We start from the raw sequence: 15,703 nt of genomic DNA, 5'->3' as shown, positions 1-15,703 counted from the left end.
TGGCAATACAGTATATGTGGTGCCTGGCAAAACATTTGAGCCAACCCAAAGACAGCGGAATTTTAAGAGGCATAAAATAACATGTCATATTAGTGGATAATTTCAGTGACCCACTATTAGCAAGCACTTTGGTGACAGCGGGAAGGAAAAACTCCCTCTAAACAGGAAGAAACCTCCAGCAGAACCTCCAGGGAGGGGCGGCCATCTGTCATGGAGGTCAGAAGAAGTGGCAGGCCTATCTACAGATGAACAGTATCTGAAAGTCACGTCCTCAAGAAACAGGGAAGAAAAGACTTGACACAGGTCCAAAGACACGTATCTGACCCTTCAGTTTATCCATCTGTTCGCCAAACTTAATCCAAAATAGTTTCATTTCAGTGAAGGGTGGCTTTCAAGAAGTCATTCTTAAGCAAAGCAAATAGGACAGAGGTATGCCAGATTACACAGAAACTCAGCCAGAAATCAGTGGTAGCAGGTTTTCTAAAGCAACAAATCCACATTTTTAATTTTTGGTTCAAATATTACAGAAGAGGTCAACAGAAAAGGCATTTGTAAAAATCAGTGGAGGCGGTCATGGTTTGAGTCATTTCAGCCAGTTGTGGTGGGATCTTGTCAAAATTAATGATATATTAATGCAGAAAAGTAATATCAGATTTTGATCAACCGTGCAAACCATGTGGAAAGAACCTGACTGGTAGCCGTGTCATTTTTCAGCAAAACCATGACACCAAATATATTGTCAATGCAGTAAAAGAAGACATAGTGTTACATTGTCTCCCTATCAGTCATGGAGTGACCTTCAAAAGGCAGCTAGGAGGAACAAAAGAGCAAACTTCCAAAGAAGAGCTTTGGGATGTCCTCCAAGACTAGAAAATTCAGGCTTTGCTGAAAAAGTGTTTAAAGCCAACACAACGGTTACGGGAAGATCAGGTCCATGGCTGCACTGGCACACAGACACGTCTGCCCCGTTTAATGTTGAAAAATGAATTTGTGGCATTCAGTATCTGAGTTTAGAATAGTCTACCTTCAAATTATGTTGAGCACTTTCATCAAACTATTTCGGCAGAGGAAGCGTGCGCCTGGGACCAGCAAAAACAACAGGAGTCTCTGAGTAAGAGATATCAAGAGATAGCAGGTAACCTTATCACCTTATTTTGGTTTAGAAATTCTGTTTGCAGCTGCTGTGGAAATTTTTATGTTTACCCACATTATCTCACTGAGTGGATTAGTTCATACTAAAAGTGAGGAAAAGCAAAGTCCAAATGAAAGTGAAGGAGAGCGTAACACAAAGGGTTTGTTGCCTTGCGGACATGCTGATGGATGTTAGTAAGTTAAGTCTATTAGTAGCAGCCAGCCAGCCAACCTGGTGATGTCTGCACTCGCACAAGAAGGCTCTGCACATGCTCTGAAAACTTTAAACTCTTTTAAAAAGTCCTACAATGAGGCTGCAAAAGGTTCACCTGCAACTAGACAGAAACAGTATTTAAGCAACTGTACCTCATCAACAATGACACCAAGTCACAAGACAGCCCACCTCAGACAACCGAACAGTGTGTCGTCGTTTTTTGGCACCACCTGAGAGATTCTTATGTACTGGGTTTTTTTGCATCCCATGGTACTGAAAGTTTTGAGCATTTTCTAAGCATATCAGGTATCAGACATCAGGTTTGAAAACCTAGTACTCTAACCACCCCACAGGACTGTGCAGGTTAGCTAAACTCTGCAAAATAATTTCCAAATTAATTATTTGGAAACACGACTGCTCCTAAAACACACAAAAATACTTTTTTGGCCAAAGTTCAAACTTCATTCATTTGAATCTGCCCTAGTAACCTCGTGCTTTACTTTGACAGAATTTTCATTTTCTCAAATTTTTATATTTCGATAATTTCGATATTTCCTATAAAATATTTTGCTATTTTATCCACAAAACAAATGTTATATAGAAGGCAAAAGAAGAGGCTTCTGTACTACATGCTATGGTAAGTATTAATAAAGCATCACAATCTAAGTTTCTGAAGAAGTCACTTGGATGATGACGAAACATTTCTCTGAAAACGCCACGTCCAGACGAACAGAATCAACTTTTTGGGATTTCATTATGTCGCACAGAAACACCAACTCACATCTGCACTTGTATCCCATTATCCACTGTTCGGTATGTTCCTTTATTTTTCATGAAATAAGATAAATGACAGATAATAAAAAGAAAAAAAGAAAGAAATTGTGCTGTCGGCGTTAATCTCGTTAAAATGACGTTAACGCCATAACCCCATTAACGTGGCACATCTCAGCCAATCTTAGCGAGTTACTGCGGATCACCCCGTGCGCGGGGCTGCCCGGCGTCAACATGTTAGCGCGGTTAGCTCGTTAACGCATTGACACGTGCAGCCCTGCGATCTGCGCTAACTCACTTTTTTTTTTTGTAAAAAACTTCCTACATATAAAAAAAAAAAGACATCTTGTAACAGGTTCTAATTAAAGTTGTTACAAAGTAGTGATGTGCGACACCACTGATTTCCATTCCGACCTGACACAAAGAAAAATTCAGGCTACTATTGACGACATTGATCTGATACTTTGTATAAAAAGTTAATGCGCTTGGAAAATCTAAAGCAGCGTGCACTACCTGTTAAAAGTTTGGACCCATCTTCTCATTTTTCTTTATTTCCATGACTATTTATATCGTACATTTTCACTAAAGGCATCAAATCTATGAACGAACACATACGGAGTTACGTGGTAAACAAAAAATTGTGTGAAAAACTCAAAACATGTTTGATATTTTTATTTCTTCAAAACATCCTCCCTTTGCTTTGCTGACAGTGAAACCTTGACCTTCTCTCAACGAGCTTCGTGATGTATGCGTAGATATTACACAGTGTACTGCAAGGACGCTGTGTCATTAAAGCCTAATCATTCAAATAATCCACTTTAACTGATCTACTCAACAGCCTTACCAACTGAACCGACACACATATTACTCCAAGTTAAACTCATTTTCAGTTTTAAGCATGCAGGGAATTCCAGTTGTTTAAACATTGACACAAAAATGTAAACCTAGTCGCTTTCCGAAGCAGCAGTGCTACACGTCGCAAACAGCTCCACATCTTCTCTCAGTTCCTGGACAGTGCCTGCAGCACCAAAGGACTGTGTCGCCGTAGCAGCAACTGTTCCTCTCCTCCTCATCATCATATTGAGTGTTATGATTTACTTTTGTTTGTGTTTGACAAGGTTTGTGTTCTTGCCACATGCATCGCAAACCGCATCCTGGCTCCGTCTATGATCAGCTGTTATTGTCAACAAAACGAGCGAGGACACGAGCCGTGATGCATTTCTGCAGCCGTATTTCACATATCACTGTGACAGGCGGAAGAACAAGTAGATCCTACCAATCATTTACACGCTCCCAGTAACACAGTGTTCTTGTTAATGATAACCTACAGAAATTACTAATATATTAATATGACAATCGATTCCAGAACATAAATAAGTGAAACAGGAAGAATCAATATTTTATAATTAGAAAGATTTCTAGAATGATTTGGCATTTTGTAGTAACCTTCACTTTCCCATAATTATTTTTTGAAAAATTCTGATTGTTGATATGAGAGTATATTCTAATAGTAGTGAAATTGTCGATTTCACAATAGATTTCAAGCATCTTTAGAATTCTCTTCAATTTGCTTCACTCTCTTCTGAATATACGATTCTTTATGCCTCAAACAGATTTGTTAATTTCACCAAACCAGTTAATCGCTCATATAGTTGGTCTCATATCTTTCTGTTGCACAGGCTAAAATAAATGCACTACACTGCTTCAAAGCACAGTGCGTCCTAACAGCAGGACACTGTTCCACTTGTCATGCTACAGCCTTATTCCAAAATGGATCAAATTCATTTTTCACTTTAAAATGCCTCACAGTGGCAAAGTGAAAATAGTGTTTGAAATCCACATATTACAAAATAATAAACTAAAATATAACATACGGCTTTGCCATGACACTCAAAATTGAAGTACAGGTGCATCCTACTGACCTTCTGTCACATGTTTCAACAACTTGATTGAAGTCATCCTGTGACAGATTCAGTTGATTGGACATGATTTGGAAAGGCACACACATACCTGTTTATGTAAGGCCCCATAGCCGCCACCATATCATCACATTATTCTCCTGAAGGACAATAAAGCCGCATACACGCTGATACAGAGACAACTCAAAACTGGAAGCAAAGACTTGGCTGAGTGGTTTTTGTTTTTTCTTCCACAAAGTCTCACGTTTTCATGTGTCTGTATATCTCTGATCGCCTGCACTAGAATATCATCAAAATGGTGGTAAAAACCAACACAATCATACATTTGTGTCCTCAACCTAGCTGTGGGACAACGCACCTGGTTTTAAAACTTAAGATGTGCACAACCAACCAAAGCACAACAAATACGGCGGCATTAGGAAGGTGACGGAGAACCCAAGGTTCACTCTGACAGAGCTCCAGCATTGCTCTGTAGAGGAAAGACAACCATTTCTGCACCACTTCACCAATCAGGCCTGTGTGGTAGAGAGGCCAGGCGGAAGCTACTCCTCAGTAAACACCTGCCGGGAGTTTGCCAAAAGGCACCTAAAAGGCTCTCAGACCATGAGAAACAAAACTGTCTAGTCGGCTAAAACAAAGGTTTAACTCTTTGGTCTGAATGTAGCGCTGACACCAGGCTCCTGGCCAGTACCATCCCTACAGCGAAGCATGGTTGTGGCAGCATCCTGCTGCAGGCATATTTCAGAGTTGAAAGAAAGACGAATGCAGCAATGTAGAGACATCCTTGATGATAACCTGCTTCAAAGCACTCTGGACCTCAGACTGGGATGAACAGGCCCACGACCATAAGGTGCTAGACACACAGAGAGAAAGCACTGATGTTACTCACCTAGTGGCGAGGGCTACTGAGTAAGCTATGCTGATTATGAAATGATCAGGGGTGGAGCCACACAGATACACCACCTCAACCTGCTGAAAGCACAGCGAGGCAGGACCCATTTCTCTGGTGAGAAGACTGAAGAAGACATTAGCTATGGCTTGAAATTCCAAATTCATTGCCACCTCACTCTGCTGTGATATGGTAGAGTGATAAGATGTACCACAATGTAAGGAGTGCTCTGACACATTGATAAATATGTTTTTCTCCTTTCTCGCAGTCGATTAGATGAGATGATAAGGCAGTATGAAAAAATGTTCCTATTAAGTTTTGAACTGGACTGTCAGTAGCTTTTGGTATACAATCCAAACATCTGACACAAGCCCAGAAATCTGATTTTGCTGCATTCCAAAATCACTTTGAGGATGTGTTCCCCTCCGCCCAGTCCCACCACACTTACACTGCACCACTTTGAAACTCGCCCATGTCTGATGGTGCGTTCACGGCTCTGTAGGTTACCTGAACACAAAAGGCAAATGGTTCAGAGGTAACTGGCTGCTCACATTGACAGCTCACTTTTTCACTGGACTTAAGGGAATCTGCCGGTAGTATGGTTGTCTCCAGAAGGAAAAGATGGTGCTTTCCACTCTGTATGGTTTTACCAATTCGTCACTGTTACGTTCCCCTGGGGGGTCTAGGCGGGGAGGGGGAAGTAACAAAAGTGACCGGGTCAGAAAAAGGAGTCAAGGAGGCGAAACAGTTAAATAAAACAGTTTTATTGAAGTAATTCAACTAAAAGACACGGACAAGCCGCTATCACCATAAAAGTAACACAAACAAAACTCAGGCATTGGTCAGTAATGCAAAATGTCAAAAGGAAAACGCAGCTCACTAGCTGACAACCACAAAACACAGCTCACCAGCTGGAAACACCGCAAAAACACTCAGCTCACTAGCTGTACCCACACAAATGGCACTCTGGCCCAGAGCTCACCCTGCTCTGGGCTTAAATACCCTTAATTGCTGATGGGAGTCAGCTGTGCCGGAGGGAAAGGTGGCATCTCAGGTAGGAGGTAGTGGGACACGCCCACACAGGCACCCTCAGGAGAGAGAGAGGCCCTGCTAGGGCCGTAACAGTCACCCTTCCTGTCAGCTTGAAAGCTCCATCACTTTCCAATGCCTTTACATGATTTCAGCATTTGCACTGACATCTGGCTGAAATCTCTGATGGCGGCAGAGCTCGTGGCCAACACGGAGAAGTGGGTGTTTGGACGGAGGGAGGTATCTGCTATCTCGTTATCAGTATCTAGGGTACTAAGACCATTCCAAGACCAAACAAAAGGTAAGCTGGCTTTTACATGTGGTTGGTTACTAGCTCAGGTTTACTAGCTCAGAGCTGTGTTCGCAGTGTCTGACTGAAACAGGCTCTCTGTGGGGAACACCTGCATCACACTCCGAACTGTTTTTGTTCTGCAGACTGATGCCTCAAGCATGAGGCCTGTTTTGTCCCTGCAGGTAAAGGGGGTCGACCCCACCAGTGGGTTACTCGAGACAAAAGCTATCAAAGTGTGCGACCAGACTGCTCATCCTTTCCCACTTTCCATCACAAAAAAAAGAGGCCATGCCTGGATCAATCACTGGTATCGCTCCTTAAGACCATTTAAATAAAAGAATCTGTAGGCCAGGGGTGCAGACGGCTTTGGCCAATTTCCTGTCTTGTTCATGGGGGGAGGAGTAGGCTAGGCCACAGAATGGAGGTATGTGGTCGCAGGGTGTGGTTTGTGGTTTATGGCTCAATTACAGGGAACGGGGTGGGCAGTGCCAGGGGAAACTGGCTGGCACATATGCCAGCAAACATATAATTATGTCTCTCTGATTTCACACAGTAGCACGCTGGGATCAAGGTGTGTGCAGCAGGAGTCTAGTGCTGCCAGCTGTGAAGGTGTAGCCTGTGAAGGTGTAGCAGTGAGCTCGAGCTGACTGGACAACATAGTGCAAATCATTGGAAAGTGCAAATTTGGTGGTGAATAAAGAAATCTGCAGCGACCAAGAAACGCTGTGTTAATGGTACATGTGTTGGGGTTCCCACAGATGTGCTACAGCTTTTTTTAAACATTTACATTTTTACATAAGTTGTGTTCCCAAATTGCCCGACCCCCAGTACTGTTTAGGAAATCTAACAAGTCCTCTCACTTCTCCTCTAGTCACATAAATTACAGTAAGTTATACTTTTTCAGGAGTGAAATCATTGACCAGGTTCAGTAAATATCACACACTGATCAACCTCTTTCTTCATGGTTCATTAATGTGGAAAAACATAACATGTCCACTCTGCTACGTTTATTTATTTATATTTAATCTTGAATAAAATACTAAAAAAGATTTTTGTCGTCTGCATGTGTTAGCCGGTTGTGCTTCACATGAGTAGAAATGGCTGAGAAAACATCATCCCTGTTACTGTCAGGGTTTTGTGGACACTTGTCCCAAAAATGCCATGCAGGGACTCTTTCCATGACGAAGGTGGCAAAGAAAAGCTTTTTTTTTTTTTTTAATCACATTTAAATGATATTATTTTGAAATAGAATAAACTGCCATGGTTTTATTTAAAAAAAGAAAAGAAAAAAAAAATCATGGTATGCTTTATATACCAAGAGTTCTCAAGCTGTTGACTTTATTAAAATGAGCAAGCACTTTGTACAGAAATTGATGTTGACATGAGACTTTTATTAAGTAAAACAAAAAGAAAAAAGGATACATTAAATTAAATCAGTGAAATGGTAAAACCAATGTGAAACCAGGAAAACGTTAACTTCTCATAAAAATGTCTATTTTATTTAAAAGTTCGCTCTTGGCACAAAACCCAAAAGTTAATACGGGTGTAGCCGTGAAATAATATTAAATCTGCATCCTGATGGGTTTCATATATTTACAGGGTGGGGCGAGCTTTCAGCCGTGGTACATCCTGTCCTATTGCTCCTCTGTCCACCCTGGTACGTGTTTTTGTGACTATAGAGAAAATGGACAAATTCTTAATGCATATTATAATTTTATACGTATTTTAAGAGTTATAAGAGACTGTTAGTTATTATCCTTGTTAATCAAATCGAGTTTTAAATATTGCTTAAAGGTGCAGCACTTCGCACCATGTATTACACTGAAACATAATAAGGCTGATTCATCGAGTAATCTGATTATAAATAATCCTCGACACAAACTTTGCTTCGACATTTCTTTTAATCCACGGCTCTGTGGCGCACGGTTGTCACGCGAGTGCTTCACCTGCATTTATAACTAAAAACAGACCTGGAATAGAAACGTATTGAGGAGCAGCATGTGTGTGTAACTTGACAAAGTTACGCCTACGCCGCCAGCATTTTAAAACATAAACTATGATAACAAAGCGAATACGATGCTGTCGTAGTTGGAACATGGAGCCAGGAAAAGGCTAGTGGGAGTCCTTCATCAAACCACCTGACCAACAAACTGTAGGTGCTCGTCCACCACCGTTTGCTTTACACAACAAAACATCTGCAGCAAGCATCCAGAGGTTGTTTTAAACTTAGCCTGATGTTTAAATGACAGCTCAAGGCTGACAGCACTTAAACTGAAACAGGATGTTTCAGTTATTTCTTTTTTCTTTATTACGTTGAGCTGCTGTGTTGTACATAGTGCTGATGCGGGACAGTTTCCAATGTTGCTGTATTATTGTACTAGGTATGACTGTGCAATGACAATAAAGAGTTATCTTATCTTACAGCTGATCTAAACATTAGGAGCACATGCCTTTGAAATGGTAAAATAAATGGCCTGTATTTGTGTAGCGCTTTTCTAGTCCCTAAGGACCCCAAAGCGCTTTACACAACCTGTCATCCACCCATTCACACTGGTGATGGCAGCTACATTGTAGCCACATTGAAAGGCCAAATCTGTGCAAAAATGTGGATTCATTCTCATTTTCTGTCAGGTAGTCACACTGTCATGACGTTCTGATGGCAAAAGCAAACAAACTTTCCTTTTTGAATGTGGTCGGGTTGTTGAACTGCATAAGCAGCACGCCATCGCTGCTGAGGCGGGACGGCTGAGGTTCAGAGGCGTCCAGATGTTGCAGAGAGCATCCCTCATGACTGAAGGCCCATGACTCACTGGTAACGACTGGGATTTTCAACAGGACCATGTTACAGTACACAATGCCTGCAGGACGAGGGATCTCTTCCATCACTCATATTAACATTATTATTAATGTTAATTACCATCTCCACCATCATGTCTTGGTTTAGGGTTAAGCATTAACCAACCAAACATGAACACACACCGAATCTACCTCAGGAAATAAAACAGAACTCTTTTTATCCCCATTAACATCAGAAAGCCTCCAAGAAGACAAAGCAAAGATACTTTTTTATGCCTTAGTTTAGATCACATACATAGCTTTATTTATTAGATTTTTCATTTGAATTTTTTTATCTTTAATTTAATTAAAATTACTCGATTAATCAGTGGAATATTCAACAGAATACTCGATTGTTAGAATAACCGATGCAGCCCTAAAACACACGATACCCGAGGTAGTGCTGGTTTCTTCCATGCTGACATACACAGTGGAAATGGTTGCACCTTTCATGCTTGGTTATATACAAGTACCCCTCTGGCACCAAGTAGATGCACCTATAGCATAAATCTGAAAATCCCAGGTGATTTTCAGAAAATTGACCTCTGACCTTGACGCCAAAGTCATCGGGATTCAAACTTGTCTGAGATTTTTAGTAGTGTAACGTATGGTATGATTTTTTAAAAAAAAATCTTATGTTGCCATGTTTTTGTTTTTTTAGATTTTTAGAAAAACTTGACCTCTAAGCTTGATTGTGACCATTGATCTAAGATTTTTAGTACATGCGCTTTGGTCTGACTTTGAATATCCAATGTGATTTCCTTCATAAGAGTCACACACAAGATTCTCAGAACACTTGACTTGTGACACTGAAACTCATCTGAAATTTCTAGTAGACGCACATCTCGTACCAAATTAAAAATCATACGATGACAGATTCCCGAGTGACTGCATCCACAAACTTTGTACAGTGATGTACATGACGAATGAAAAACATCACTGAACCAAACGTTTATGCTGTTGTCTTCCTTGTGCACAGCCATACGTTCCCAATGTGTCTTTACAACCGCTCAGGTTTTGTTTCATCTGGTCACATCCCGCTCTCACTTTTTGCAGTGTAGCCCGGGGCAGTCGCTGCAGATGAGCTGGAGGCACAGATCTGCGAGCAGGTCTTTCTCTATGGGCGTGTCAATGATAGATTAGTGTGGGAGCATAGGGATTCCCAGACTGCACAGAGGGCCACCACTGCAACAGTTCTGTTGTAACTTTATTGCAGTTTATTGTTTGCTAACAGCATTTTGGTTATTTTGTAAGTGATTTAAGTGTTAGTCACATGTTTAGTGAGAGCTGTTAATTATAGATTTAATTTTCTGCTAAAGGGGAGCATTTAACAGGTATTTTCATTAGAAAACTGCGTTTCCCAGAATCCTTTGTGGTAGACGAAAGTTACTCTGGGTTTTTTTTTTAGCTAGCAAGAAGAAAGTTTTCGGGAAGCCATTATATGTTGCTCTGATGTCGAGCAGTTTATTTGTTGTACATTCCCCCTTTTGAAGCCTTATATAAAGACTATCGTTTCTACAACTGATTTCGATCCATTTTTTTGGCTAAGTGGATTTGCCACAACAAGTTCTTTGGAAACCTTCTTGTTTTTAAGTTTGAGCCTGACTGATTCCCCCCCATCAGCCATTCCCTCTGAAGAACACATGAGCATATTCCACATCTATCGAGTATACTGACTATATGGACAGCCGTGTGCATAGTCAGGCCATAAAAAGGTAAATCCTTTCTCTGTGTGGGAACAGGTGTTTATACAACATCCATAATTGATTAGAGAGAGAGATGGAAAAATATGAAAAAAAAAATCTTTTAAATATCAGACTGTTGTCACAGACGGGTGGAAATTATAGATTTTCTTCACTTTTTGTATCGGCCACTCAAACTTTTCACCAGCCATTATTTTTCTATTTTGTGTGTAACATTTGAATGATGCATTTCACCTCCTTATGGCCTTTAGACAATCCGAGGTCCTTCGTGGCCTCTAATTCCGAGTATTTTGTGCTAACAATAAAGCTATCAGTCTTGCTGCTGGAAGGCGTGTGCTGCCGACAGTTGGAACAAAACATTGACTGGCTGCTCTCATCAAAAGTGAGCCAGTCGCGTAACTCGCCGTTGTCACTTCTTTTCCATTTTTCGTTAAAAAACTGCCGTTTAACGTCCCATCGTAACACCTCTTGAGGAGTGTTTTTGTTTCTGCCACCTGCTTAGCTCCACAAATGTAACACCACATTGCTAAACTGCTCGAATTTTCCCCTCCTCTTTCAAAAGCCCCTTTTCCATTAGTACCTCCTCGGATCGACTCGCCACGGATCACCAAGACTCGGATCGACTGGTGTTCCATTGTAAACCAGTACTACCAAACCCGCGTGGTTGTCACCATTGCAATGTGTTTGGGCATCCTGCGACGTCGAGGCGACGATATACTTGCTGCTCCGTCTGTGGCTTCTCATCACTCGTGAACCACAGCGTTGTTTGTTTGGAGCCATTTCCCTCATTGCCTGGTTTCAAAGATGGCAGTTTTAACTTTCGTGAACAAGACGTGCTCGTGACTCGTCAAGTGACGCTACTGACCAGCCAATCTGTCGACGACACATTTTAGTACCTGCTCAGATCGCATAACGGCATTTAGAGCAGACTGGCAGCAACACATCCGCCCACGACAGGTCAGGACTGCAAATTAAACATAGTTTTTTCTGTTCAAACTTAAATCCGCCATGGTGGCTTCTGCATTGTTCAAATTTACCACGACTTCATAAACTTACCCGCATTTGGCCAGTGGCGGGTGCTAATTTCCACCCCTGGTCACAGATCATAATAAGAAATTTCCAAGAATATACTTGGACATTCTTTAATATTACAGTCTTAGGTTTTCAAGAACAGATCAAAAAATTTATTAACCTCATCACACCACAGACGCCACTGGGAAGCATGGAAAACCGCATGTATATGAAAGTTCAGAAACATACCTGTATCTAATACACAAAAGCGTCCAAAGTCAGGATATTATTCTGAACAGCCATGTCTCTCTACGGACTGTTACTGAGACATGTACCACAGCCTTTTATTAAACTAGTACCACTTCCAGACTCATCAGTACCAAAGTATTGTTAAGTGTCTGGACAAACTGTTATTTAAGCAATGTTAATGTATTCTTACAGAGCTCATGTTTCCTTCTTTTCAGCTGAAACAAAGGAGCTTTAAACCTGCTGGTCTTCAGCGCAGCCTTCTGACTCCAATGCTGATGGTATTTGTAAAATAGTTACTTACCTGGGAAAAAACAAGTCTATCTTATTGGATTGTTTCAAGTTTTTTTTTTATCATAACTTCTTAAAGAGGTATGAAATGGAAATTGAATGATTTCTGTCTCATATAGAATCCTTTATAGGCTGGATAAATGCTCACTTTATAACTAACCATTACTGACACAATAACCATGTTTTTTTTAAGCACCACTCACTTTTCCATCTACTATTTTTTAAACCACCGTCCTCGACTTTTACTGCAAGGTTGGCATCAAATTTAAAATGTGCAACATTTCTTAGTTTCGACATTTCAAATGCTTTCTTTGTTCCATTTTTAGTCGAGACAATACATTACTTACAAACCATGACATTGTTTTTGTTTACTTTTTCCACACTGTCACACCTTTCTAAAAATCAAGGAGGTACACTACTACAAAAATGTAAAAAGCTTTCACTGTGGCAGCGAGGATGTGTATCCTGCTATGGCTGCCAGGAGATTCAAGAAAAAGGACGAGTAAAAAACTCCACAGCTGAGATTACACTACTACTCAACAGCAGGGACCTTTCATTCATACAACCCCACAATCACCAAGTGTGTGGAAGGCAGAATGTTTTAGGTCTGGAAACGTTTACCCTAACATTCAAAGGCTCGGGCGTTGCTTTAATGCCACACTGTCACAAATTTGCCATAAAGAAGAGAAAAGTGACAAAACAATGAGAGCTTTTATTCCCACAGTCTTCCTGTGGCAAAGATCTGAGTTGTACAGTCAATCCTGTATGAAGATGAAGTTAAAATGGCTAGCTCCTGTTGACAAACCTCTTATAGGAGAGGAAGGCACAGATATCCGTCTCCATTTCACCTCAAAGATAACTGTACTGTATTATCCTATGTAGCGCGACTGAAAGAAGTCAATGTAAATATCAGCATGTGACTGCCTGAAATCCCGAGCAAGCAGCAGCAGCAGCAGAGAGGCTGAAGAGGCACCAATTTGTCTGAAATGAGCTTGTGTGCACCAAAGAATAATAGCAGCACACATTAAATATTGATTCCAGTTTGGTGTCTAACGTCATCTCGACATCCACCTCCGTTAATCCGCCGATCAGGAAACAATCAGCCGTCTGGCCCGAGTAAAGCCTTGCCCTTACAGTAAAATGTTGGTTATGCTGACAGGCGCCAGGCAGCCATTTAGGTGCATATGGAGTCAGTTGAGTCTCTACGTAAATGGCTGATGCATTTCGAATTTTTCTTCCTAATTGCTGAGAGCCATCAGCACCCCCGGCCTCCTCCTAGCGCCTTTTAATCCGCCACTTTATATAGCCTTGCTTCAATAAAACCGTCTCACGACCTCGTCTCATTCCACTGTTCTCTCAAGAAGCTTGTACTAGTACCTGAAAGACCGTGTTTCTTTATCGAGTCTGAGTTAACCCCTAGAGACTCTGGATGAAACAATGAAACGGATTGGAGGCACTCCGACCAACGTTTCCATCAGAATGTAATTACAACACGTCCGTTAGCAGCTCGGCGCTTATCAAAACAAAAAAGCCACACACGATAAAAAAAGATCCATAGTGTTTGTGTTGCGACTGGAGGCCTTTAAATGTAAAGTAACAGTTGCAGGCGGCATTGCTGGTCGCCAACATGTCAGCATGCATCAATAAATAGCGAAGCAAAGGCGCTCCATTGTCTGACAGCGTATCAGCGTATCCGCTAACAGGAAAACGACACAATAACCGTCCGGCTGCGACGTCAAATCCACAGTTGCCGTTTCAAAACATCCCTGACCAGAACCAGGCCCCGTACACATCCTCGGACTCACCTGTATCTCCTTTCGCCTCAGTGTGTAGCGTCTCCGGGTTCACGGTCCGGTCCTGACGCGTTGCAGCAGCCCCTCACCACCAGTCCCCGGCACCGGCAGGCAGCACTGAGAAGCTGATTGGGCCTCGATAGACACTCACCCTTTCGGTGCATCCAGACAGCCAGCTAATTGGTCAGACGCTCTCTCCGTGAAGTCCAGACAGCGCAATGAATGGCTGTTCGTTTCCACAGAGGACCCAGACAGACAGCTGATTGGTCGTTTATTTCCGCGGCGGAGACAGAGTGCGGCTTGATTGGATGGTAGTAGTGTTGTTGTCTGTGTCTATATGGAGAGCCATGTTACCTCAAACGAGACGAAAAAAACAGTGTTTGGTTGTATTCACTGAACTAAACCGGATCATTTATGCTGCTCCAAATAATTTTTACCCAACGACGTCTGAGCGACCAAAAACAACAGCTACATTTTCCGAGGAGAATTTTAGTGACTTCTTGTTACACCCGTTTCCTAACGGGTATTCTGTCATTACATGCATGACAAAGACCCAAGGGAGGACAAATGTAGCTCGGACAGCATTGGATGGTTCAATGATAGGAAACGTCATTACTTCTATCCCAACTACTGCGCTGCAGAGCGGGTCTTTGTAGGCAGTAGTAGCAGGTTTATAGTGGTAGGCTGGTCAGGGGACGCTGCCCGCATGCCTTTAGGACTTGCAGAACATGGAATAATATACATGCTAAATAAAATGATTTTGTATAGCACTTATCTAGTATTATCAACTACTCAAAGCACTTTACACATACCTATATTCTGAAAATTCTGAAGCATCCAGCACTAGCCTATGTCACACTGACAAGATCAGGAAAATCATTTCACCATCCTTTACTGATGATTTTGTCAATATCAATGGCTTAAAAATGTCATTTTTTGAGTGGAAATAACTTTGGTCACATCTTCATGTACAGTACATTTGTGCATAACTACCTACAACGGTAAATACACACATCAGCCACAACATTAAACAGTTAAAGTGAAAAACACTGATAATCTCATTCCTCATTTTTCCTGGGAAACCTTCAGGTCTCAGCATCATGTAGATATCGCCTTAACATGAACACTCAACTAAACACTGTTGTAATCCTCCATGGCAACGGAAGAGGATTAGGGCCACCGAAAGAAAAAAAAGTGGGCAAAAGTCAGAATTCTGACTTTAATCTCAGAATTCTGAGAGAAATTAATCCTGAGGAAAAAGTCAGGATTCTGTAAAAGAAGAAAAAAACGACCTGCCCACTTTTTTACCTGTGGCCCTAATCCTCTTCTATACAACCTTCCTCAAGTAGGACAACGCACCCATTTATTCAGTAATAACTAGGAGCGTCTCGAGGAACACATTGTCAGGGTCCATGCAGGTCGTGAAAAAGTATTACAACTATAGTTAAGTAAATATCTACTGTATTAACACAAATGATTTATTATTAGTTGAAAACTATTCCTTGCATATAATATGCACACAATAAGGAATAAAACACATCTCAACCCACATGAAGCTGATACTAATACTAGTATTAAT

General features: G+C 41.4%; 1 protein-coding gene across 2 annotated transcripts in view; it reads right to left on the bottom strand.

Annotated features, from left to right (window-relative positions):
* Nucleotides 1-14,616, bottom strand: part of gatad2b (GATA zinc finger domain containing 2B) — a 44,252-nt gene extending 29,636 nt beyond the window's left edge. Inside the window, exon 1 of one of the 2 annotated variants that reach the window (XM_085261738.1) lies at nucleotides 14,137-14,616. Coding sequence is in view for 1 of the 2 variants with exons in the window: in XM_085261737.1 (XP_085117863.1) it covers nucleotides 4,127-4,158 (32 nt within the window). In the remaining variant the exon portion in view is untranslated. Of the gene's footprint in view, nucleotides 1-4,126; nucleotides 4,221-14,136 lie in introns of those variants that run through there. The other variant, XM_085261737.1, reaches the window with a different exon arrangement.
* Nucleotides 14,617-15,703: the final 1,087 nt, after the last annotated feature.

This window comes from Mchenga conophoros, linkage group LG22 (genome assembly GCF_057382185.1).
Source record: "Mchenga conophoros isolate Kocher_MC1m ecotype Shallow Benthic linkage group LG22, M_conophoros_male_GT1.1, whole genome shotgun sequence".
Classification (NCBI taxonomy): domain Eukaryota; kingdom Metazoa; phylum Chordata; class Actinopteri; order Cichliformes; family Cichlidae; genus Mchenga; species Mchenga conophoros.
Note: the sequence above shows the minus strand (reverse complement) of the source record. Positions and strands in the feature narration are given on the sequence as shown.